The following is a 24471-nucleotide window of genomic DNA, read 5'->3' as shown; positions in this document are numbered from 1 at the left end:
AACGGTAAGCTCGTCGTGTGACACTTCTCGTTATAACAAATAAATGTGCTCTTCCATTCCGACACCTGGTTCATTGACTGCTGAAGAAGAGTTTACTTCTATACTCCACCTTTATGTTCAGTGTGTTGAAGCACATGTAAACATCTGGCATCAGTCCCATCCCCTCGAGAGAGGTCAGTGCAGGTACTGTACTTGTGTACAAATGTGAGGTACTTGTACTCCAAGAGTATTTCATTTTATGCTACCGTACACTTCTACTTTACTACATCTTAGAGTCAAATGTACTTCTTACACAACTTCATTTGTCTGACAAATTTGGTTAAAGATATTTTTATGTCAGTTTAGAAAATATGCATTGTTATAGATAAAACTACCCAGCTGTATATACAGTATAACAAGTATAAAGTATGGCTGTCTGTAATGGTCAGTGATCACACCTCGTCCCATGGAGGTTGAGGCCAAGAGTCGGGGACGCGCATCCAGCTGCCTCTGTGATCACTGCGCTCGTTCACGAGCATGTAAACACCTGACTACCACTGCAGGGGACCGAGCCCGCTGACTTTTCCTCATAACAAAAAAAAAAAAAAAACTCCCTGTTGATTACACAGCTGTGTGTCCTCTGAGCGGGATGACGGATGAGGAGGTGTTTGCATCAGAGGACCAGACGGTGGACAGCGGCCCGCTGGGGGACTTCAGGCGGAGGACTCGTCTGTACTGCATGAATGGCGGATATCACCTCCAGATCCTCCCTGATGGGACGGTGCAGGGCCAGAGGGATGACGGGGACGTTCACGGTAAGACTGCAGCACAACGCAAGCGGCCTGCAAGCATGATGCGTTCACTTCCTTTAGGCTACTGCAGGTGTGTCTCAGTCAAAGCGGAGGGAAAGAGACGCGTGCACTGTACATTGTTTTAGGGTGTATGGAAGCCAATTGCTGACATTTTAAATGAGTACGCAGCTCATTTTAGGCTTGGAAAAGATGGGACGTCCCAGTTGTGTTTTGCACACGTCTATTTGACTTTGAAGTAATGTTTAATGAACTTACTGCAGGAGGAATAAGATGCAAAATGTCACCTGTGATAAACTGGAAATGAAAGCCGAATTGATTATGCACATAAAAACTATAATGGTGTAAAGCACATTATATAGAGAACTAGCACACATGGTGCCCTTTAATTCAGAGGTATGGCCTATCTATTTTCTAGAAGGTCAATCTTTCTGCTCGTGATTGCAAATAGTCCAGAGAAAAGAAGAGCTCATTGCATATAGGAAATCAAAATACAGGCCTTCTCAATAATGTTTGCGGCAAGAGCTTCATATATTATATTAAAGGTCATGAAATAAACTAGTAATATAAAACTAGAAAATTAATTTCCTGCAGAAATTTCGTGTAAATGTTGACAGCTGAAATTGCAAAGCATTGCTGAAAATACAGAAGTATTAATTAAAGTGCAAAGACGTTGCACTGGACTGCTGAAAAAACCTCGAAAATGAAATGTAAAACTGGAAGAATTGATTTCTGAACTGCATTCCCTAAAAAAAAGCTAAGAGCTGAATACAGAAAAGCTGGAAGCTGAACTGTAATACTTTTAAAAGGTGGAAGTTTCAATAAATCAAGTGAAAAGGCTGAAAGAGGAAATGCTTTTTACTTTAACGGGTAGAAAAAAAGTTGAATAAAAGCATGACGATTTGACATTTGAATGGTTTCTTTGAAAAATGTAGAGAAGAGGGAAATGACTTTGTGACCCATTTAAAGCTGAAATGAAGTCTGCAGATAAAAGTCGGAAAAGACAGAATAAGGTTATTAAGAAGGGGGGACAATGGAAAGAGGCTCTTTGGCCTGCTGACTTCTCTCTGGGGACAAACAGGAGCCCTATATTCTGAGAGTGGAGAGCCCTGATTGGAGGATACGGTTTAAGAAGGGGCGTGTCCATTCCGTCCGACATGATAGGTAGTCAATGGACAGCTGCAGGGATGACGTATTTTTTAGGCCATCCACAGAAGTAAGCATTGCACAGGTTCCCTCAACAGAAAGCCCAAAGTATTTTTCTATTATATTTAGGAGTCTCCCTGAAAATAAGCTTTGTGGCTTTTTAACACTTAAAAGATTGAAAATGAATAAGATGGGTAAATACTGACATATTTTATATTGTAGAACAACAAGAAACACCTTTTTTCAGGCATCTAACCAAAAAAGCATTGACTTTGAGATGAGGGAACCGGAAATGCCAAAAAGCTGATTTGTTTCTGTGTTTTCGGACTCATTACTGCACACATGAAGTGGGTCAGAAGAAGGGAAACTGAAACTGGTGTAGTTGGCCCTTTTCTTGACATAGCATGTCATTACCGGGTAAACACAGGTGTGATTCATAACATTAGTTATAGCCCTGTTGGGCCCTGGTATTGTGAATGCCGGCTCTCTGTAACGTCTATGACACACTACATAGAATGGGACCATAATTAATCTTATCAATCACACCTGTGTTTACCCTGCTATGACATGTCAAAATGGCTGCTGGGAAAAGTACTTATATGCTCAAATGTTCTAGTTCCAAACCATTTGAAGACTTTTAGTACTATTGCTGTCTTTAAAAGTTTTTAAAAAACAGATAATGTATGAAAGATTGTAAGGTTTTAGTGGAGTTTTTGGCTGAGTAGAGAAAAGCCTGCAAATGTGCATCTCTTAAGTGTCTGTGTGTGTGTCACTGCACTAAAGGTCAAACGACCTTGCAGTGTTCAATAAAAATGCAAAGGACTGTGTAAAGAAATGGGAAACTGTCTTATAACCATCACGCTTCAGTGAAACGAACAAGAAGAAGACTGCACTAATTAACTCCTCTCAGTCACCTGTGTCTGTCTGACATCAATCAGAGCCATGGTGACGGTAACTGCTGAGACTCTCCTCGCTCATTACCCTGCATCCCAGACAAAAAAAATGTATCTCATCACATGCGCTAAAATTCATTTCTGCACCATTCTGTTTACGAGACGTCTGAACGTTCATTTGTCAGCTCACCAACACTACGAGGACACTGACACAGAAGTCTCAGATTTGTAGGTGCCATTCGTGACCTATATACTTGTACAAGTGAGTTGCTGTGTTATTAATATTCACAATATTTTAAACGTGTTCTTCTTCCAGCTGTGTTGAAGCTCACAGCTGTGGACAGAGGTGTGGTGGTCATCCAAGGAACAGAAGCCGGGAGATATTTGGCCATGAGCGACGAGGGCCGGTTGTACAGTTCAGTGAGTATCTACAATACACCCGATGATGTATGATAGTAAATCAGTACAATAAGATGTAGATGAATACTCCATGATATATGTTAATGATTCATTACTCTTTGGTGATTATTTCTTAACCCCCCCCCCCAAAATGCTATCAGCTGTTCTGTTGTGTGTGTGTGTTCACGTCTCAGCCCACAGTGACTGATGAATGTTACTTCCTGGAGAAGCTGGAGGAGAACCACTACAACACATATGCAAGTCAGAAATATCAGGAGAGGAACTGGTACGTAGCGCTGAAAAAGAACGGAAGATCTAAACTGGGTCCAAGAACTCACATCGGACAGAAGGCCATCTTCTTTCTGCCCCGACGGCTGAGTGACTCCAGAGAGTGACGACAAGCGGCTCATCTCACAGCGATACCTCGAGCTAAATGGATGCCATTTCACCACCACAAGAAGAAGTTGTGTGAAAATGGTTCATGAGGCAACTGCAAAGTCTTTGTAAAATGTTAATCTAATGCATACTTATTAGGGCAAGGACCAGCATGCATCAGAGCTACAGAGAAGTGCCATGTTTCTGTCCACTAACACAGCATCCCGTTTCAGTTGGAAGCAGGTCTTCTTGCTGCACGGAAGAAAAAGTGCCGACAAGTCAACGGCATCTGAAATAGTGGTTCTCAGACTGAGGGGCATGTTGGATGAGAAGAAAAAAATATGTATTCTTAATATATATTCTGTTATTATAATGCAATGTACCGTTAAAGAGACATAAAAGCTGTCACTGTTGCCTCGCCAATAAATTAGCTCCACAATGCTGACCTGTAAATAATATAATCGTGTGTGTGTAATACAATAGAGACAACTCAGAAACGACGCATTAAAAGTGACATTTATTTAACATTTGTCTATTTGAACGTTGTCTGTACAGTTTCATAACAACAAAACCTCAAGGTTGCAGCTCTACATCACATAGAAATAAGCATGATGGGTGTTTTATCAAAGCCATGGCAGCAGAATGAAGTTAACAGACTAAAACCCACAGGAACTCCTTCCATTGATGGGTGGTTAGATCACGAACGACTGTCTCATCCTGTCGCGCTGTTTCCTCCAGAATACAAAACAGAAGCCACTGCGTCAGTCGTTCCGTGTTGTACGTCTGTGACTTAGACCAATGATTGGAACATCCTCTGGGTTTTATTAGCTATGTTTCTAAAAGTGCACCTGCATACAACATTCTTTGATATAGTTTTAATACCCACAAGATAGCCAACAACTTACACCGTATTAATCATGTTCAAAGAAAAGAAAAACATTTCTCTTTCCCGTCCGTCCATTAAATCTCACGGCAAAAACCTACCTGAAAAAATGGAATTTGAGTTAATTTTCAGCTTTCAGATAATTTGATCCAAACGTCTGAGCGAGATCATCAACAGCAGAAACCCAGACAGCCTTTTTTTTTTTTTGTATTTTTAAATCAGGTCACAGAGCTTTTCCACCGACAATGAATGAGATGCTGACTCGCTGAAGAGCCATGGAAAGGTCAGGCTGTTACATCTACATGAGCTTTCTGAGGACACGAACCAGAAAATGTGCTCACGCGCCCAGAAAAATCCTCTGCTGTCCAAACACACGGTCGACCCTTAAGGCTGCAGGGTTCGTCCCGTTACCGTTTAGTCATCTGGTTTCATTATGAAAAGCTCACGCTGGATCATATCTGTAACCTAAATTACATTTCCCAGGGTTGGTAGTTTACCTGATTTAATGTACAACTAAATATCTAACAGGCAAATCATAACCGATACATGATGTAGATTTTAATGTGCTCTACTGACACCGTGTTTCAATCACAAGCATGTGTTTTAATATGACTGTGCCCTTAATGGGTAGTTTCTCACATGTTAAAAGCAGCAAACAACACTGCCCCCTCTTGGTTAAAAAGAAAAGGGCAACACTACTTAAAGCCAACAGGTGAGTGAAATATGTGAAATAACAGCATTTACAGCCCAATGAAGTCTTGCTTTTTAAGTGTATGTGGGATCTAAATACAGCCAATAGTCGTCACAATAAAACTATGATTAGTGCAGATTACAAAGTGTGTTGCATGCTGTGGCAAACCTACCTGTTGTGTCGACCTGTTGGCTTCAAGTGTCACCAACATGAGACGCTCCCTATTTATCGACCTTAAGGGCCGATGCATGCTCGTACGCTGCCATCAAATGATATAAGGCGTTACTTACACAATATAGACAGAGACGTAAATAGCACTTAACATTCGCCACGAATGAGTACATCAAGGGAATATTACCGTTAACCATTTTCCATTAATAAAGTTTCAAAACAAAAAATAAAAGAAGTGATATAATTCCTGAATATCTCATCGAGAGTCGTCTTCGTCTATAACTGGTCCGGCTGACTTCACTCTCCACAGAGCTGCTGCTCGGGTTGGTCACGTCCAGCTCTGCCACAGACGATGCCCTGGGTTCAGGTTCAGGGAAACATGAACAAGTCAAGTCTAGAAATGGACTTCAGAAGTATTGCTGGAATATTCAAGGCTGTGTGTACATGCACATTATTAACTCAGACTGACAACATTAAGGCTTTCACTTCAGCCAGTACCTCTAGTAGATGAAGAGCACCCTTGTTCGGGGGAGAGTGGCATAGGTGGGGTCAGCCAGCTTACGCACTCTAGAGTAGTTAACAAAGCCTCTGACGAACAGCATGAAGCCTGCGGGGGCAAAGAAAAGATATGACAGATAAGACAATTACCTAAATGTAATCAGTGGGGAATAAAAATAAAACAATGTCTCTCACTTACCCAGGGCCAGGAACACCCACCACAACCAGTACTGTCCATCAAAGTAACCTGGGAAGTAGGTAGAAAACTGCAAGACAGAAAAGAAGAAGTTCCAATTTTATCAACCCATAAGTGATCCTAGAATGTTATCCGAGACCGTTTCCAGAGTCTTTTAGTACAGCGATACAGAAAAGAAGTTGGTGGTTTTGGTGAACGTCCAGTAAACAGCTCCTACCCGGACGATGAGAACCCATTTGATGAGGGACAGACCGAAGCCAGAGATGGCCCCGTATCGACCGGCGGCTGATGTGGTCAAACAGAACGACAAGAAGAACCCGATCCAGTTGAAGAGGAATGCCACTGGTGACAAAATATAATAAATAAGTCAAAGCATGAGCAACAGAACGTGGGAGACATCACACTCCTCCTCCTCCTCCTTCGTACTTTGCTGGAAAACAAGCGTGTGCAGTGGGTGTACTTTGCACCGAGCACATCATGCGACAGCCTCTGTGAAGATGCCGAATTCAGTTTAGAAAACAGTAAACCGAGGCCTTCATTCAAGAGCAACGACACAACAAATGAAAAAATTAACCTTTTTCATGTTCAGTGACCAGATTTCTACAGATATATCAATAACTAGTCTGATTACCAGTCGGCTCTATGAAAGTGAAAGTCAGTTTAGTGTCGAAAGAAGACGGTACACAGGTGAACTGTTGAAACACTGAACACGTTCTTACTGAAGAAAGTGAGCATGAAGATGCCGTCATTTCCTATTCGCAGCTGGTCAGCGTCTTCAAAGTCATCCCTGGCCACGAAGTCGTCCTCCTGCACAAACAGCATGAAGTGTGTAGTTATATATGTTGCAATAACTCGTGTTTAGCTTGTATTCGAACATAAAAAAGGAATATTTCTACACGTTGTTGTGAAAATGACAAATCTACCGTGACTCTTCCAGGGACCAGAGGGATGGCTGCCTCTTCTTTGTTGCGCTCGGCTTCATCATAGGAGGGCAAAGTGGTGGCCACACTGTAGGACGGAGGGTTTGGAAATCTTGCTCCATCTTCCTTGTATTCAAAGAAAGCTGTGGAGGGAACAAGCTAATTACTTTTCATCCAGGTCTGGTCTCAAAACAATGGTTTTTATATACGATTAATAAAATCCTGAGCATAGAAGACATTGTACACAAATAAAAATGCACAGTTTCACTGTTAACCGTGATGTTTGACCCAAAAACCTGGTTTAAGAGTTTAGAGACCATCGTCAACCACAGCAAGTGTTAATGTTTCATCACCGTCACCATGAAGCTGGATTCACAAACAATATATCAATTCTAAAAAAGTACCAATTTTAGTCTCAAATGATAAAACATGAGTTTGCCTGTCATTTGTGATTTTGGCACATATTCACAAACAAAATAAACATTTATCACCAGTTTGTGTCTGTTATCTCCACATACAGACACTAATAAACAGTTAAAGATAAATAAATGTAATAAGTCAGAAGATTTAGATTCTAACATGGAATTCAATTTAAAAATGCTGATAACTGCAGAACTGAAATTATACGATGTCGACTGTTTTAACCGCTGTTACGAAGGTTTGATTGCTGACAGACAAGAATCTAGTTTCACTTCCTTCACGTAGAAAAGCAGCAGCAGAGAACGATAGAAGCAGACCAGGGATGAGTTACAGCAGGAAGAAAGTCATTCGTAGTATCTGTCTCTATTACTGTTTATGTTCTGTCCCATACAAGCCAGGACTTTTATCTGGGTCATTTGGTAGACATCCAGAATTCTCCTTTGGGTTGTTCAAACACACACACAGCATTGGACTAGATCAATATACTCACCCATGAAGAGCTCACTGCTACACCCACTTATGCAACGTGCTGACCTCTGCCCTCTTAAGAAGGGAGATTACAAACATCAGGCTTTTCTAAAAGGCCTCACACAAAAGCTTTCTCCCTCTACATTATTCATTCAGAGGCTAACGGTGCTGAACAAGCCGGAGCAGAAGACTGACACAACTATGTACATGTATTCAAGTACTGTACTTCAGTGCACGAGTTATGAAGCATTGGTACCTTAATTCATTGTGGGAGATTTCAGTGGGGAATACTGTGTATTTACCCTTGTTTTTACATTTAACTGATTTTTGATTCTACAAGATTCTGGATACAAAACACATGATGAACTCATAATTTTAAAAGGCACCGTTAAGAGTTTACAGAAGTGAGCGGCAGTTGTTTGAACAGCTTCAACATTAAAACACTCCATACAGGTTGAGGCTGTGATCATATAGGATTTGCTCATAGCTATGAGAGAAGGTTCCTACTTTGTGAAAATAATGTGACTGTGGAAAGAACTATTCTTTATGTTTACTTTTGCGTCTTAGGCAATAGACACATTTCACTGCAAGTGCTTCTATACTTCTATTTACTTGATTTTAAATGCAAGAATGGTATTCATGGGTTTGAATATTACTCCCACTTCTAAAATGTGTTTGTTCTGAGTTAATTGTCCGAGTGTAACGGAGACGTGAAGGCTCCTAACCTGCATTAGCTGCAGCGATGCTGCTGTAGGGAGGCGGTGCGTCCTGGGCAGGTCCCTCCTGGGACGGCTGGGTCGGCTCCTCCTCATTCACCAGCTGAAGAAATGTTAATAAAAAGGACAATGCTTAAAATGGCAAGCTCTAGGAAAACTGTTCTTGTTGGATGTAAATAATATGATGCACAATAGAGGGAAGGCCTGAGGTGCTATTAGGGAAACATCCTAAAACTGTGCAGACTCCTCTGAGATTAACAACGACCAGTATCACTGACGTGTTTAATATGCTGTGTAACAAGCGGTTATAATAGACGTATGCCGTCATTACTTTAACCAAACAATAACTGTTCTATCAGTGACACAGTAATCTCTGTTAAATCTACAATTAAACTATGACCTGTGCACTCCTGATATCACACAATAATATATGTCAATAAATGAGCAGGTTTCGTGCTAGTGTTTGAGGTAATACTTACTGATACGCAGCACCGTCAGGTGAGGTTAATATGGTCTAGATTTACGGTTAGGCTAAGTTACACTAGACAGCATTCATGATTTAGCCAGCTAATACTTGCTAACGTTATGAGAACTAACTAAGCGGCTAAATGAAATTGGGTCACACAGGCTTCAAATTGTATGTGTAGAAATTTGTTTATTTCAGTGTGAGACATTTGTTTTCATATAAACTTAAGACAGGTATCGCTAACTCAGGCCCGCCCCTTAACAAATGTCGGCTGAGCTCGTTGTTTTCCTGAGTGACAGGCTAATGTTGACTAGGTAATGTTACTGTTAGCTAGCAGCTAACGCTAGCTGTTAGCTAACCACATATTACGGTGCTAGCGATCCTTTTACATACCTCTTGATATCTAACGTTGCCGTTTTGTTCTGCCATTGTGGAAGAAGAGCGGAAATATTTGAAACGTCCTCTTCCCACTTCAAACGTGAAGATGTGTTGAGTAAAAGGAATCTCGCCAATTCAGTAGCAATGGTATGGTTGCCTCTTAGTCGGCCATCTCCTTCCTTATCCTCCTCCGATCTTGAAGCCCGGACGCTCCCACGATGGCATGACCCGCCCTACTCTGCCTCTGATTGGATAGTAACAAGTACTCGTTGCTTTGATTGGTTAGGTTTAGGCACGAGGAGTGGGATTGGTCAAGGTTGGGATAAGAATGTCGGGCTAAGCCAATCAGAGGCCGAGTAGGGCGGGTTATGCCTTCGCCATATTTATTTGATGGTGCCTTCAAGTGCTGTCGGAATATTCTTTTAAAGGTTGCAATACCGCAATGTAAATTATAGCCAGTCACAAGTAGAAGTAATATATTAAAAACTGTATTAGCTAAATGTACTCAAAGTGTAGAAATCTATTTATCTTTGGGTAATTCATTCATGATCACAGATTTGTTTATAATATATATGTAGTGGGACATTACTGTATGCTTGAAGAGCCGATAAAGAAGTAGAAAATCATAATGCTCCAATAAAAAAGAACATTGAAATTGTACAAAAGTATAGTACTTGTCTGAGTAAATGTACTTAGTTTTAATTTATTCCATTATTTCTAGTACAGATCTAGAAAATAATACTTACAAGGAGCACCTAAAGGCCACATTAGTTGTTCCGTATTGTCATGTGACAAGAAAAACAACGAATACCACATTATCCACAATCAAAGATGATACAGAGATTAAAAACTAATTGCACTTTATTAAAAAGAACAAATGCAAATCAAAGCTGTATGAACAATCACATGAAAACCTGAATAGCCTGCACAATAAGCACTTGATTATTTATACAAGATTTACTTGAGGTCAACTCCAAGCACCGCTTGATGTTCACCATCTCAATCAGAAGAAAAAAGTAATCATTGGAGTGTTACAGGGACAGTACATCCCAAAATATAAAACATATATTCTATTACCTACTCATCAATCTACATTGTTTTGGTGTGAGTTGCCTAGTTTTGGACCATATGGCACTCGGATTGTGGTGCACAAAAATAGTTTTGTAAAACTCAAAACAGCATTGTCTTATTCCAGAAATCATGGCCCGCTTACTCAAGATAATCCACAGATCTAGATTATTGTGACCAGTTTCATGATAGAACTATTGATAAATAGTGCAGCTTAAGGGGTAAGAGGAAAATATATATTTTTGATTCTGGGCTGAACTGTCTTTTTGAAAAAATGCCTCATGAATCAACAAAGTTTGTACAAGATATCCTCAGTTCCTCTTTGACAGTGAGGGAGGTGGCTCCACCAGCTTGTTGTGAACATGCATCATCCCTAAAGAAAGAGCAAGAATCAGCATATGTTCATTGCACATATTATAAAAGGGAAAATATAGTGAAAATATAGGAGTTTAAGCACTGTAGCTTTGCGATTTAGTCTCACCTTTGAAGTACTTTACGGTTTTGACCCGCAGCTCCAGGGTGGCGTCTTCATCACATACAAAAACTGTCTGTGGGTGCTGCTGGAAAGCAGACACGGTCCACATGTGATTCACACCTTCCTCTATTGCTTTGTATAAAGCAAATGCCTTGTGTGCTCCAGTGATGAGAATCATGACCTGAGAAGAAATTGAAAATGTGACCTGTGGTCTACGCGATTGAGCAACAGCAACCTGCAATTGGTGGTTGTTTTTCAGCACCATCAGGAAGATTACGAGGTCAATGAGCAATGCACTGTACTGCAAACTCAAAATACGGAGAGGAAAGGATCGTTCATAACAAATGGTATATTAAATCATCTCAGCATCTAACCTCTTTTGCGTCCATGACTGTGCCCACTCCCACAGTCAGTGACATGGTGGGCACCTTCGAGATATCTCCATCAAAGAATCGAGCATTAGCGATGATGGTGTCCTTTGCCAGGGTCTTCACCCTCGTCCTGGAAGCCAGGCTTGAACCAGGTTCATTGAAGGCAATGTGGCCATCTGGTCCAATACCTGCCAGGACAGGAGGAGTATTTTGAATTATTGTCGCTACTTCAACGATGACTGCAAAGTCACTTGACATCAAAATGTGAAAATCTGAACTGTGCAGCTGGTGAAGACATATTCATGATCAGCACTGTGACCTCCTGACCTCCGACAAAGAGCTCGATCCCCCCAGCAGCTGTTATCTTGTCCTCAAAGGCTGCACACTCTGCTTGCAGGTCCGCAGCGTTGCCGTCTAGGATGTGGGTGTTCTCCGCTTGTATGTCTATGTGCTTGAAGAAGTGATTCCACATGAAGGAGTGGTAGCTCTCCGGGTGATCTCTGGGAAGTCCTATATAGGATTTGATGTCAGTTTCTAATCCAAGACCACAGCTTGAAATAATTCCTCAATGTGGAAGCATTATGCGCGTGTGGAGAAAGAAGGATACAGACTTACCTACATATTCATCCATGTTGAAAGTTTTTACATACTGGAATGAGATGTGGCCCATCTTGTAGTACTCAATGAGTTTCTTGTAACAACCCATGGGGGTGCTTCCTGAAGACAGGCAGAAGCTTAGCAAAAGTAACAGAGTGGAAAAGTACCGTACTTTTGTGGGCATCCGTACTTAAGTCTTTCAGTTTCCTTTCCTTAAACTTTTATGTTATTCACCAGAATAATGCAGCTGTACTTGCTTTGTGCAATATTTACAGTTTACGTGCAAAAACATTATTTACCGTTTAATTTTAAACTCCAAATTTGCATGGAAAAGACAAGCTAAAACATTTAGACTGCACTTACAGGTTCATGCAACACTATTTTAACTGTCTACAGGAATATAGGCACATATAATTTTTTATACAAGCTAATATTTATTAATACCTGGTCACATTTAAGTAAAAATGTGTACATTTTTCCATTCATGGAGTAAAGTACATTCTCAAACAAATAAACCCAACTGTGCTGCCAGGTCCTACTCACCTGTGGGAAGCCCCAGGGTGAAATACCTGTCCGGGCCAGGTGTGAACAATAAAATCTTGTTTCTGATGTACTTTGCAGCCCACTCGCTTGCCTCGTCGTAGTCATTGAGGATGATTAGCTTCATCGTCCTGAAGAAACAAAAATAAGAAAAGAGGAACGGGTTGCTTGTCTGAAGGAGTTCAATCTCGAAGTAATACCAGACAAAAACACACCTTAGTCAGACTTTAGACTCATCAAGATAATCACACTATCCCGTGACAATAAAGTCACTGTTAATGCAAAGAGGTTGCTCAACAAGCTGCCGAAAAGTCATCTTTGACGACTGTGACAAAAATGTTTTACAGTAGACTAAATTGTGCCCCAACAATACACAAATCAAAATGACAAAAACTGTAATAGTTTACACTTTACCTTGTAGAGTTAACGTTAACTGTAGCTTTTACTCGCAGCAGACAGACTCCGGATGGATCACGTGATTGCTGCTGGAAGATGCAGAGCGCCCACTGCGGAGGTGACGTCATCAGCTAATGTTAGCTAGAGAGCTAACCGTTAGCTAAGTAGCTCGTTTGAGATGAGGGAGTGACAGCTCAAAGTCCTTTATTCATAATTACACGTCCCGGAGAGCTCTTATAGAGGCCGAAAAGTGCCGTAGAGTGTTTTTTTTCTTTCTAAAAATACAAGTGTTTTTACACGTAAATTAGACTGCAGCAGAACATACAAGATGCACATTCTGAGTAATGCCTCGTAACCTAACTAACAATTATTGATTCTAACTCAAGTAAATCACTATTTCACCCATGAACAAGCTTTACATCATTTCAAAACCTAGCAAGTTAATGCTATAATAAATTTACGTTAATTGAGATTGGACTTGATTTAACCAAAGAAAACCAAGATTTGTAACTTTACCAATGTTTGCTTGAAAAAGCAGAACAATTGTATAGACTTGGAGTCTAAAAATCCATCAGAATCAGTCCTAAAAAACATACATGTTTAGTGTGTAATGTAAACTCCTGCTCATGCCAGCCAACCCCCCAGATTCCCAGAAATATGACCAAAGACATGACCGGTGTCCTCACTTGAAGAGGGACAGAAGCCTTCGTGAAGCCGTGGGAATCTTTGGCCAAAGAAAGAAAGATCGTACAAGTGATTTTCAATAACTTTATTAAAACCATATTGTGACACAGACCAGAACACTTACAGGGCACACAACAGAAATAAATACCATTATGTGTACAGCGCTCATTGTCAAACAGGCTTATTGCGGCTGGCTTTAGATTTATGTTATCCAGAAAGAGAGAGGGCATGCTATGTCATCAGACAGAGTTACCACCAGGAGCTGGTCTCAGTGTGCTAATCACCCTGCCTGCTTTTGACTGTGTAGTGCAGTTTCTGGAACATTTTACCTGCTCTGATATACACCCAGGCTGCATCTCAATCTGAAACAACCAGCTCCCGTTCAGCTTTGCTTAGCGGGGCGTTGGGCTGCTTTAATCGAGGTCCATGTCAGGCTTGGTTTCTGTAGTTTCTGAGCTGGGGTTGCCCGTGTTCTCGGCCGTTTCTCCCTGGGCTTTCTCCTGTCCGTTTTCGGGCCCATTCTGCTCTGCGGGAGCATCCTCCTTGGGAAGCTCCACCTTGGGCTTGGGCTTGGTCACGATGAAGTTACAAGCGGAGAACAGCTCCTGGAAAATGACACAAAAAGGGTATGACATGTAATCATGTTTTAATAAAAGAAATGCAGTTGTGTGGGAGATCAACGGCCCAAAAGAGTTGCTAATGTGTTCCTGGTGGATAGTTGACCTCAGTGTCTCATGTTGCAACACTAACCTATGGGATGAATAAGTGCTAGATATCATGTGCAGAAGAAGTAATATCTGAATGAATGCAAGCTATACGAGTAAAGAAATCTAGTATTTTACATGTATGTGATTCTCCATTTTAAAAAGAGCCTGCATTCTAGTCTCTGTTCTCAGTACTTTGTGTCATGTTCTTCTGATGGAGTAGACACTCACCCTTGTTTTTGCTTGAATGTCTTTCACTTTAATGGTGGGATCCATCGTCAAGTTCTGTTTGCCCTGCTGGTTCATGGCGCTGTTCATCCACATCATTGCATCGCTGGCCTGTTTGTCCACTTTCTTGACATCTGCCTCATCTAAATGGTCATACTGCTCCTCCTGGAAATCAAAAGAGAAATAACAAAAAGTTATATTTACCACAGGCATCATTACTTATCTTTGTAATAAAAATGCCAGCATTCTTTTTTTTTTTTTTTTTTTTTTAAAAGCCTCTAGATTTACCTTCATCTTGTATGCTTCCACAAATTTCATGTACTGCTGGATTTGTTTTCCCAACTCCTCAAATGCTTTTGGTCTCACTTCGGCCTCTGTATACCTCTCCTGGATGGGCTGGCCAAGTTTCTATAGCAAACACAATACACATGTCGGTTAAAGAAGTCGATATGGCAACCTAACAATGGAGGACAAAAAGCCATCACTATAGAAACAATTACCTTTAACTCGACCAGTTTGTCAATGTACACCTGTTTGGATTGGTCCTCTCCATCTTCATACAGCCAGTTTTCAGTATTCTCCAGCATTAATGACAGGGCATCTCGGTCCTGAAAATAGAAAAATAATTTCATATCATCATGATTATGAAGACCTTTGACCCACTTCACAATGACTCGGGACCGTTGTACTCACAGATTTACTGACAAACTTCTCCAGCGTCCCATGCAGCTTGTCCCTCATTTCGTACACATACTCCTCTACGTAATTCTTAGCGTCGTTTCTCTCCTTCTCCAGCTTGTCCTGCATGATCATCTTCCCCTGAAGAGATTCCAAACAGCAACTTTAACCGCTGAACACTTTCGGAACAGATCAAGTAATTAAGGACGGGTGGATTTTGTACCGTGTGTACGTGATAGCTGAAAGTTTAGTTACCTCATTTTCTACAAAAAGATTGAGCATGTCATCAGCTAGCTGCCACTGTGGACTGTTATCAATTGGAAGCTCGATCACTTTTGTTTTGACTTTGGGCTTTTTGGCTTGTGGGGGCTGGTCGGTCTTCTTCTCGCCTTTGGCCTCCTCTGGGGTGATCTGAACGGGTAAAAGAAGAAGCATCGAGATTCAAAACGAGTCAAGACAAGTAATGACCGAGCCAATTAGAAGAACATCTGTACAATTTCATGAAGTCCAGTGCGTTAAATCAAAGTTTAGTTTTGGTTTACACTGTCAATTATTTTTTTAGGACGTAATTAGAGGTATTGCATTATGCTGTATATTGTCTTACAAATGTCTAACCCCAATAACATACATGAAGGTGAACATAAGTTTCTCAAAGACAGAATATATTATGGGCGATTGTATCTCAAAAGTTGAGCATGTTACCTCCATCTCCTCGTTTTCGCGGGGCGTCTTCTCTTCTGTTTCCTTCGGACTGTCTCCCTGACCCTGATGCTCATCCTGATCCGTCTGCATCTTGCTCTGCAGAGGAGTAATACATGTCATGTTGGGGTTTTTTTTGTCTCAAAAAACAAGTACAAATAGTAGTTCACATACTAATCTGATGCTCGGTGCAAAAGGATACAAAATAAAAAAGGGACACTTCGTACCTCTCCCTCTTTGTCATTAACCTGCTCTGTTTCCATGGGTTCCTCTGTCTCATCAGACTTCTGCACTTCAACCAGGGAGGCGCTGGACACACTGAAGATACCGTGGATGTTCACCCGCACCTTGACTTTCACCTTGGAGCTCTCCCCAGATGCCTGCGGGATAACCTTCTGGATCATGAACTGACCTGAAGGGAAGGAAAAAAAAATCAACCAGACAAATTAGATTTAAAGCCTCTCTTGATGCCATTAGTCTTGGGAGGTGAGGTTAGTGATTTGTCAATTTCATCACGTTTATCTACTAAGGAGTTTGTGCACCAAACCAGCGGAGAGTCAATACTGGACAGAAACACGACAGGATGTTTGTTGTGGACTCTTTCTTCCCCGTCAGACATCACGTAGGAAGCGTCAGCTGCTTACCAATAGTAGGATCGGGGTAGGGCAGCTCATTGGCCTTATTGTAGTACGCCTCCAAAGAAAAAGGCTCTTTCCGATAGAAGGTCAGCACTTTGGAGAAAGGTGCCGCGTGGTTCACGGGGAATACCTCGCAATCACTGCAAACAATGAATATTTCATAATAATTAAAAAATTCAATAATCAAGATCAGGAACAGAAAGAAAAAGAAAGAATAAATGGATATTAAAACTGTTTTTTTTTTTTTTTTACCTCAGACCTTCTTCTGCAGCAGAATGCCACTTCAAGGAGATGGGATAGTTAACAACATCTGTGATGGAGAACTCACGCACTTTGAAGGCAGGTGACAGGATTGCACACTGTGGAGACACACCCAGGGTTCAATAACAACAAAATCTTTATCTTTTTAATCTGAAAGAACACCCCTTTCACCCCAATAAACAGCAACGGGAGAGGTGGAGACTAGCTTTAAAAGCAAAGTATCGCAGACCTGCAGGGCACATCCTCTGGCCACCGCTTCGTCAGCATTCAGAGTGGTGTTCAACTCCTTCCCGAAGAATTTGCTGATCCTCTCTTTGACGGCTGGGATCCTGGAAGCTCCCCCCACGATCTCTACTGCATAGATGTCTTCCTTTTTCAGTTCTGATGGAACAAAGGTGCAGTATTATCAGTACACACACACACCAAGACACGCACACATTAAAAGTTCTAAAACTGATTGAATAAGAAAAGTACAACACAACTGGGGGAAATTATACTCACTGGTTTGTTCCAGCAGACTCTGCAGTGGAGCCTCAACTCGGGTAAAAATGTCAGCACACATCTCTTCAAACTGACCCCTTGTGCAGCAGAAAAGGTGGACATGACTTTAAAAACGGTACATTTAAAAGATACCAAAAGCAACAAACTATTTATCGTTTGTCTACCTGTTCAGTTTTCCAGAGACATCAATGTCATTCATGAAGCACTCGATGTTAAGCGGCAGGTCAGAGGCGTTGGCGCTCATCACTCTCTTCAGTTTTTCACACTCCTGGAAAAGCCTCACCAGAGCCCTGGGCTTCGTCTTGACATCAATCTTGTACTTCTTGCCGAATTCCTCACAGAAGTGCTTCACCAGCATCTCATCAAAGGCCATTCCTCCCAGCTCTGGGTCACACGCTGTCGCCAGGACCTGAGAGAGAAAGAAGAAGAGAGAGTTGAAGGAACGAGACAAAGCCTCCGATTGATAATGAATGTCTGTTATGGTGCTTCAGCTACACACCTTGACTTTGCCCTTGTTAAAGGCACACACTGATGTCTGGAATCCAGAATGGCCCAGGTCCACAAACACCACATTCCTGGGCTTCTCCTCCGGAGCAGGGAGATCCTGTTTATAGATCCCATACGCCAGTGCAACTGGAAGGAACATTGTTAAATTATTAACGACGTCTACTGGAAACAACGTCAAAGTCTGCATTTTGGCAACCGCAGTCAACAATCAGTAACATGCTCATCCTTGCCCAAGCCCCGCCCCCCAAAAAAAACTAGTACAGACCTGCAGTCGTCTCATTCATGAGTCTCAGGCAGTTGAGACCGGCGATCTGAGCAGCATCTACTACTGATCTCCTCTCAGCATCCGTGTAGTAGCAGGGAACCTGGTTACAATAGAGAAGCATTTGAAATGCTCATTTTTTAAATGTAGATGTTTTCAATTAACCTGCCTGTCACCAAACCTCTGTGGACCAACAACAGATGTGACCAGGCAAGACCAGAAAAGGTGAAATATTTAAGCTTTTCTTATGCTGGCGAGGACTACATATTCTGCCCCTCTACATCAAGGTCAGCAAAAACTGTGCCATAATATGCAATACTCACAGACACAACACAGTCAGCCACAGGCTTCTTGAGGGCCTGCTCCGCAGTCTCCTTCATCTTGGTCAGCAGCATGGCGGTGACCTGCTCAATGCTGAACACCTTCTCCTCCTCCATGTAGTTCACCTTTAAACATTGTCAGACATGTGGAGATTATTACATCGCTCTAGTTGATTCCTACTATTTCGACTCAGACCGAGTGTTCTGCACAGCAAGCGACTGAATGATCGGCCGAAAGTACCAATGTCTCTCAGTCAGTTGTAAAAGAAACCATTATCGTTCCACTGAATCATCGAGGCTACATTTCAAACTATTCTTAGGTCAGCCATTATCTTGACTATAACAGACATTTTGACATTATTGTGAAAGTGTGTTTTCTTTGTATCTGTTGTTGTGACAGAAAAATGTAAATTTCAGGTGCACTGCCTTTATAGATTATCAGTCTCTTTATTATCTCTGCCTATTGAGTCACTGTAAAGTAGAAACTAGTTATTGTTATAAACCACAAACCAGCTGAATAAAGACTTGTCTCACTGCTCTGACAGAGCGCCAGGGGAGTGTTTCTTTTCTCTGAAAATGTATTTGGCAGGTTGATAGTTACCTGGCCCAATGATAAAAAGATATAGGAACAATTTCAGTTCTCTTGGAGTGAATATAGAAATGTACAAGGATTATTTTGAAGTATATCCAGTGTTTCTGGGCTCATTACTAAACACTCTATCACATCATTTTGACTGTGAATGTTCCCTGTTCTTTCCTTACCTTGATGCCAGTCGTTCCTGTGGACATTTGTGCAATATCATAGACCAAACAGTTTTTGAGGCGCTGCACGTAGGGATCCGTAAACGCCCTGCCATGAAGCCTCTTGAACCCTTGGACTGTGTTCTTGCAGTTTGTGACGATCTGTGTGGGGGAAAAAAGACAAATAACTCTATTAAATAAACACGTGCACACCTGAATAAATGATGCGTTCCTGACTTGAAAGTGGAAATAACAGGTTCTTGTGTCAGGTTAATTATCAGGTGTCCAGTGTCCCATCTAAACATACCTGGCTTTTGGCAGCAGCGCCGATCGCTCGATTCCGGGGTCCAAAAGAAACAAATGCTCTAAAAACAGAAAACACAATCCAGGTCTGTCTTTAACAAAAAATGTTGTACAACGATGCAGCTTCCTCACAGGTTTGGTGTAACCAGTAACAAAATGGCACTGACTGATGGCGAGTTAACGTAATAATGTAATTAACGTTTGCAAATAGGTATTCTATATTGCTTTGATCTTTTAAGTTACGGGTCTGAAAATTAAGTGCAATGAATTAATCAAGCCGTTTGACAGGCACGGTACGGCCTCCTCCCATCATGCGCTCATTCATGCCCGCAGTAAAAAAAAAAAAAAAAAAAATATCCATCACCTGACTGAGCAGGTCAATTATTATTCTTTAGGTTATCTTTATCCTATTATTCTAACAACACACCACAAAAACAATTTCATCACGTGCTGTGGTACAAGGATTTATTTTTACCCACAATGGTTAGCATTAGCTTTAGCACTCACATGCCGTTTCCTGTTTCGAAATCCGTTAGCAAGCTAACTAGCTACGTAGCAATGGTAGCTACACCACAGATGAAAGAGTGGGATATTTCACACCCGTGTCTGCTATCTCGGAGCAGATAATACAGCACAAATCAAACACAACTGCGTATGTAGTCGTACTTACGGTGTACATCGGTCGCTGTAGTCATTCGCGACAGTTTCAATCCCCCCGGCTCTGGCTACCGCTACGTAGCAGTTCAGGAACCCGACGTCAAATCCGACAACCGACATCTTCGCTAGCTAACCGAACAGTGTAGAGTACAGTAATTGCACGGAAGAACGAGAATATAAGTCAGTGCTAAAGGTGACAGCAGCAGCTACGGTGGGGTTTCAGTCAGCGGACGGTGATACACCCTTGTTCTTGTTCCATGAAGCTGGGTAGCAGCATGCGGTGCGCCGGCTGATGCGTGAGAGCGTTCAGGAATCTTCTCTGTCCCGCCGACCAATAGCGTAACGACTGCGCAGCACGAGACGCTGCTATCACGCGCCCCCTAGCGGCCAGGAATTGCAGTAGCGGCTTTAGATGTGTAAATGTACACAAAAGTTCCTACATTCATTTCTTGATTATTCTAACTACTGCAGATACTTGCAAAACGCTGATCGCCACTTTGCCTTATAATTGTCTTAAATGTGATTTGATTTATTAGATACCTGACAGTCTCTCACCATTAAAACATTTCCAGCATTTAAGTTGAACATAATTGCCATAATCACCTTAATTTATCATTTAGTCTTTAAAATGTCAGAAAACAGGGAAAATCCCTGTCTCCCAGATTCCAAGGAGGTCTTTTTATTCCACCCACTGTCCAAAACCCAACAATATTCAATTCACAAAAATAAGCAAACCATCACATTGGCAATATTAGAAATACCAATCATTGTCATTTTGGTGCAGGGCCGAGATCCTTCTTGTGGCACTGGCACTCTGTGGCACTCTCTGTGGCACTCAGCGGCACTCTGTATGTAGGTTTGGATTTTGTTCCCCCCTTAATAATAAAAACCTTCATTTAAAAACTGCATTTTGTGTTTACTTGTGTTATCTTTGTCTAATATTTAAATTTGTTTGATGATCTGAAACATTTAAGTGTGACAAACATGCAAAAAAATAAGAAATCAGGAAGGGGGCAAACACTTTTTCACACAACTGTACATATACATATAAGCAGAGGAAGAGTGAAGATATTTTCAGACATGTATTTTTGGATTGGACATTTTATGGGTTTTAATTTTAAATTAAAATTTTTTATATATATACTTTTAAATGATAATAAAACGGACGATTTATTTTCATTATTTTAGCCGATTGTTGTAAATGACTGTAAAAGTAATAATTTGCAAAGAGTGTATTATGTTCCCTTTTGTTGCAAAACCAGCAAAATCATACTTAAATAAAATGAATGAGAAACAAAAAAGTACAACGTAATTACTCTAAGGATGCATACAGAGAACAGGTGGCTCCGGTGACTCAACTAAAATCATAAAACTGATTTACGGAAGCTGACCTGTTGTAACAACAATGTGTGTTCTCAGGAAATGTCTCAGGAAATGTGGCTCCACAGCTTCTTGACGGGTGCCGAACTAGTACCGCTCGCCTGCCACAGCTGACGCTTGCCGCTGAAGTGCCACAGTGCCGCTGAGTGCCACAGAGTGCCACAGAGTGCCAGTGCCAGAAGAAGGATCTCGCTGTCTCTCTCATTTTGCTTGATAAATGATTTAGCAATACTCAAAACTAAATGTGCATTATAACGTGTTAAAAAAAACTAGCATTCATTTGACACCCACATTAAATTAACATTAATCCGATCATAAAGAGGTGGCTGAATTAAATCAATCAAGACTGATTTCACATAAATATTATTCTTCTTTATTGGTGAAACATACAGCTGGAATTAATAACAGAGGGTAGCGTTCATAAAGGTGGCAGGAGTTCATTCGTCATTCTCAAAGTCAGCTGCGACCTTCTTCTTGCCCTGCTCATAAACACTGTTGCCCCAGGTGTATGTCAGGTACATCAAGATCATTGCTGCAACACAAAGATTATAAAACAAATAAGAACCAGGAGCACCTCTTTGTTTAATTGAGTTTAGCCACACCTGGCTGTGCAATAAAGGCCAGGCAGTCAAATATTAAAACCAATTGTTAAATATCGTATCATCCCTGCAGAGATCCTGAAATAAGGAATATTAACCACATTTTTCAAATGTAATTCAATCCCCCTATACTGAACAGACACATGATCTACAATAGAAAAAAACAACCAAAACAAGTTTCAATTGAATATATAGTATAACACAAAATACTTCATGTTATTATGTGCAATATTATTGAATTGTTCGGGTAAAATAGGGTTACATTTACAAGGCAGGCAGTAAAGAAACATGCTGCTAGCACCTCTGGGCATGTGCTTGTCATTTGCCAGTATTGTTGCATCAAACATTGGTTTGCTCTTTTTGTCATCAACTATGATTTATGACTCAAACCACAGCAGACCAGACCAACTCCCAGTCACTTGTTATCATGACATTAAGAGATTTTTGCATAAATGTGATATAGGATTGTGTCAATATCATCCACTCCTACCTGAAAACCAAAATTACCTTTTGCTATTCTATATATACAACCCCATTTTAGTCTGACATGTCTAGTAGTTCAGCAAAATTGTCAAAAATAAAATGTTTTCACTGCCTACAATGCCATACAGACTGACACGGTGTTGTGCACAGGTCCTGCCATATATTTAAATCTAGATACCTCAAGCATACTTTTGTTTCATGTACTTGTTTATGATAATTCGTTTTTTAAGTTAGTGTCTCGTTGACATCATGAGATGAGTGTAAAATATTTCAATAAACAATTCTGAAGAGTATCACTACTGGATCTGAATGTAAAATACTGATATACTTAATAGAAATTTTAAAACTCACGGGGGGCAACTTTGAAGAAAGAGGTTGAGACCCTTCTCCACACATTGGGGATTCCCTTGGAGAAGTAGTTGGGGAAAGCCCTCTGCTCAAAGGGGGACAGACTGTATGTGATTATATGCCTGATCTTGGCCAAGTCTCCGAAGTGGCGGCCCATGTTTACAAGAGAGCTGACCTGCAATGACAAAAAGACATTTACTTATTCAACATTGTACTAAATGCAAATAGTCTGTTTACACATCATGATGCTTTGTGCTCAAACATAGTCAAAGTTGATGGACAATGTTTTCCTGATGATGAAGTTGTAATGTTAAGATGTCGGCCATATTATCTGCCCAGAGAATGTTTTTTTTTTGCTGCTGTTTACATTATTTTCATGCAATTTTGAAGAAAGAAAAAAAATGTATTACAGGAATGCGCTACTGTTTTTGTTTGGGTGATGTTGTTCTTGTGTTGCAAATGGGCTACATCTGCATTAGTTGTGCATCCCCCTGTGTAGCATAATGACAATACATTATCCTTAAATTCTAGAATTAAATAGTTTTGAAAATGTATCATGACACTCTCACAGCTCTGTGCATCTTGGTAGAAGGAGGCACAGATATTTTCAGTTTATCTTAGTATTCAATGTGACTGTTGAATGAAAACCACTTAATTTGCAGCTGAACTATTAGGGCTAATAAACAACTTTAGAATATAAAAACGGGGTTCACCGTTTGGTCCGTCTGTTTTCATACAGAACTGATAATCTGTAATAATTCTAGAAATAAAAACACGAGCTGATATAGTAACGTTACCACGGGGTCTGAGTGTGACTTTCTTTGACATTGACTATTTAATAATGATCTTTGGTGAGGTACTTCTCTTTGCATGACTTGCTGGATATTATCTGACCATAAGTTTGTGTTTTATACATCTCAACTTTTACTTTATGTCGTTTAAAATATTTAGTAAATTACAGTAATAATGTTAGATTTATTTTACAGATGTTAGTGAATTCGTAACGTTACTGAAAGCGTAACGCTTCTATGCATTAACTGTAAGGGAACAAATCCCAATTCAGGCAACAGATTATCTAAATACATGATTGCAAAACCATAAAACAATCATAAAGGAGATTTAAAGAGCACGAGATGAGCTCGACTGTTTAGTCGTGATCGCTAAAGGTTAGCATCGTCAGCTAACGTTAGCTGCTAAGGTCCTTGAAACGCTTCCTGGTCTGGCACGTTAAACGTAGTCGCGTTTAGTCGAAAAACAAAATACTTAGATGACTCCCACTACAACAAACCAGATAAATCCCACACAACTACGGTGATAAATGCTAATGGAGGCAAAACTACACCGTTAAAATCGTGACATTGGAGCTTACCGTGCAGTTTCAAAACAGTATCTCCTGGAAAAGTTCCGGTGTCCTTCCGTTTTATTCAGGCCTCGGGTGGTTGCTAACACGGAGGGCGTTGTCGCCCCCTGGCGGACTGGAGTTTAGTCACGATAAAGATAACTGCTCCACCAAGGATTTATTCAAAGGCCTTTAAATGTACTCTGAGACCCGTTTAATCTGGGTATCAACTGGTTTGGTCCACAGTGACTGTGGTTCCTGTTGATGGTTATGTCATGACTATG

At 40.9% G+C, this 24471-nt stretch overlaps 5 protein-coding genes across 6 annotated transcripts; 1 reads left to right on the top strand and 4 right to left on the bottom strand.

Moving 5' to 3' along the window:
- Positions 1-177: 177 nt before the first annotated feature.
- On the top strand, positions 178-4111 carry fgf1a (fibroblast growth factor 1a). 2 transcript variants are annotated; one of them, XM_076103569.1, is made up of 3 exons: positions 178-794; positions 3144-3247; positions 3421-4111. In XM_076103569.1, the coding sequence occupies exons 1-3, from the start codon at positions 629-631 to the stop codon at positions 3619-3621; spliced, it is 471 nt and encodes a 156-aa protein (XP_075959684.1). In that variant the 5' UTR covers positions 178-628; the 3' UTR covers positions 3622-4111. The 2 variants fall into 2 exon arrangements, with proteins under 2 accessions (XP_075959684.1, XP_075959683.1); XM_076103568.1 differs by having other exon boundaries at positions 3388-4111.
- ndfip1 (Nedd4 family interacting protein 1) lies at positions 4101-9604 on the bottom strand. Its single transcript, XM_076103567.1, has 8 exons — positions 9424-9604; positions 8574-8667; positions 6964-7103; positions 6760-6847; positions 6258-6382; positions 6044-6110; positions 5845-5953; positions 4101-5703 (listed from the first exon to the last, which is right to left on the bottom strand). The coding sequence occupies exons 1-7, from the start codon at positions 9457-9459 to the stop codon at positions 5847-5849; spliced, it is 657 nt and encodes a 218-aa protein (XP_075959682.1). The 5' UTR covers positions 9460-9604; the 3' UTR covers positions 4101-5703; positions 5845-5846.
- A 647-nt stretch (positions 9605-10251) lies between these two features.
- gnpda1 (glucosamine-6-phosphate deaminase 1) lies at positions 10252-12945 on the bottom strand. The gene is made up of 7 exons (XM_076103142.1): positions 12874-12945; positions 12463-12590; positions 11938-12039; positions 11650-11832; positions 11326-11510; positions 10958-11132; positions 10252-10849 (listed from the first exon to the last, which is right to left on the bottom strand). The coding sequence occupies exons 2-7, from the start codon at positions 12584-12586 to the stop codon at positions 10788-10790; spliced, it is 831 nt and encodes a 276-aa protein (XP_075959257.1). The 5' UTR covers positions 12587-12590; positions 12874-12945; the 3' UTR covers positions 10252-10787.
- Positions 12946-13609: 664 nt separating this feature from the next.
- Positions 13610-20373, bottom strand: hspa4b (heat shock protein 4b). Its single transcript, XM_076103360.1, has 19 exons — positions 20052-20373; positions 19386-19443; positions 19100-19240; positions 18341-18463; positions 18021-18120; positions 17748-17881; positions 17413-17657; positions 17249-17325; positions 16977-17128; positions 16739-16845; positions 16493-16626; positions 16076-16260; positions 15852-15947; positions 15405-15560; positions 15165-15290; positions 14972-15079; positions 14760-14879; positions 14475-14636; positions 13610-14144 (listed from the first exon to the last, which is right to left on the bottom strand). Exons 1-19 carry the CDS (start codon positions 20156-20158, stop codon positions 13953-13955), a joined length of 2523 nt encoding a protein of 840 aa, XP_075959475.1. The 5' UTR covers positions 20159-20373; the 3' UTR covers positions 13610-13952.
- A 1395-nt stretch (positions 20374-21768) lies between these two features.
- Positions 21769-24336, bottom strand: uqcrq (ubiquinol-cytochrome c reductase, complex III subunit VII). Its single transcript, XM_076103816.1, has 3 exons — positions 24218-24336; positions 22852-23023; positions 21769-21950 (listed from the first exon to the last, which is right to left on the bottom strand). The coding sequence occupies exons 2-3, from the start codon at positions 23003-23005 to the stop codon at positions 21856-21858; spliced, it is 249 nt and encodes an 82-aa protein (XP_075959931.1). The 5' UTR covers positions 23006-23023; positions 24218-24336; the 3' UTR covers positions 21769-21855.
- Between the last annotated feature and the right edge of the window lie 135 nt (positions 24337-24471).

The sequence above is a fragment of the Anarhichas minor genome, unplaced genomic scaffold (assembly GCF_050575085.1).
Source record: "Anarhichas minor isolate MPS153535 unplaced genomic scaffold, ASM5057508v1 ptg000028l, whole genome shotgun sequence".
In the NCBI taxonomy this organism is placed as follows: Eukaryota; Metazoa; Chordata; class Actinopteri; order Perciformes; family Anarhichadidae; genus Anarhichas; species Anarhichas minor.
Note: the sequence above shows the minus strand (reverse complement) of the source record. Positions and strands in the feature narration are given on the sequence as shown.

Bases quoted from the DNA above. Each gene is read 5' to 3' on its own strand.
- hspa4b (XM_076103360.1), bottom strand. From the start codon at position 20,158: ATGTCGGTTGTCGGATTTGACGTCGGGTTCCTGAACTGCTACGTAGCG. The intron at 15,948-16,075 runs GTACGAAGTGTC...ACTCCTCTGCAG, and splicing joins TTAATGACAAAGAGGGAGAG to AGCAAGATGCAGACGGATCA. The intron at 14,145-14,474 runs GTGAGTGTCTAC...GTCATTTTCCAG, and splicing joins ACATTCAAGCAAAAACAAGG to GAGCTGTTCTCCGCTTGTAA.
- ndfip1 (XM_076103567.1), bottom strand. From the start codon at position 9,459: ATGGCAGAACAAAACGGCAACGTTAGATATCAAGAG. The intron at 6,848-6,963 runs GTAGATTTGTCA...CTGTTTGTGCAG, and splicing joins TGGTCCCTGGAAGAGTCACG to GAGGACGACTTCGTGGCCAG. The intron at 5,954-6,043 runs GTAAGTGAGAGA...TTGCCCCCGCAG, and splicing joins GTGGGTGTTCCTGGCCCTGG to GCTTCATGCTGTTCGTCAGA.
- gnpda1 (XM_076103142.1), bottom strand. From the start codon at position 12,586: ATGAAGCTAATCATCCTCAATGACTACGACGAGGCAAGCGAGTGGGCT. The intron at 11,833-11,937 runs GTAAGTCTGTAT...AATCCTATATAG, and splicing joins CAACATGGATGAATATGTAG to GACTTCCCAGAGATCACCCG. The intron at 11,511-11,649 runs GTCAGGAGGTCA...CTGTCCTGGCAG, and splicing joins GATCGAGCTCTTTGTCGGAG to GTATTGGACCAGATGGCCAC.
- fgf1a (XM_076103568.1), top strand. From the start codon at position 629: ATGACGGATGAGGAGGTGTTTGCATCAGAGGACCAGACGGTGGACAGC. The intron at 795-3,143 runs GTAAGACTGCAG...TTCTTCTTCCAG, and splicing joins GGATGACGGGGACGTTCACG to CTGTGTTGAAGCTCACAGCT. The intron at 3,248-3,387 runs GTGAGTATCTAC...AAATGCTATCAG, and splicing joins AGGGCCGGTTGTACAGTTCA to CTGTTCTGTTGTGTGTGTGT.
- uqcrq (XM_076103816.1), bottom strand. From the start codon at position 23,005: ATGGGCCGCCACTTCGGAGACTTGGCCAAGATCAGGCATATAATCACA. The intron at 21,951-22,851 runs GTGAGTTTTAAA...TTTGTGTTGCAG, and splicing joins TTTCTTCAAAGTTGCCCCCC to CAATGATCTTGATGTACCTG.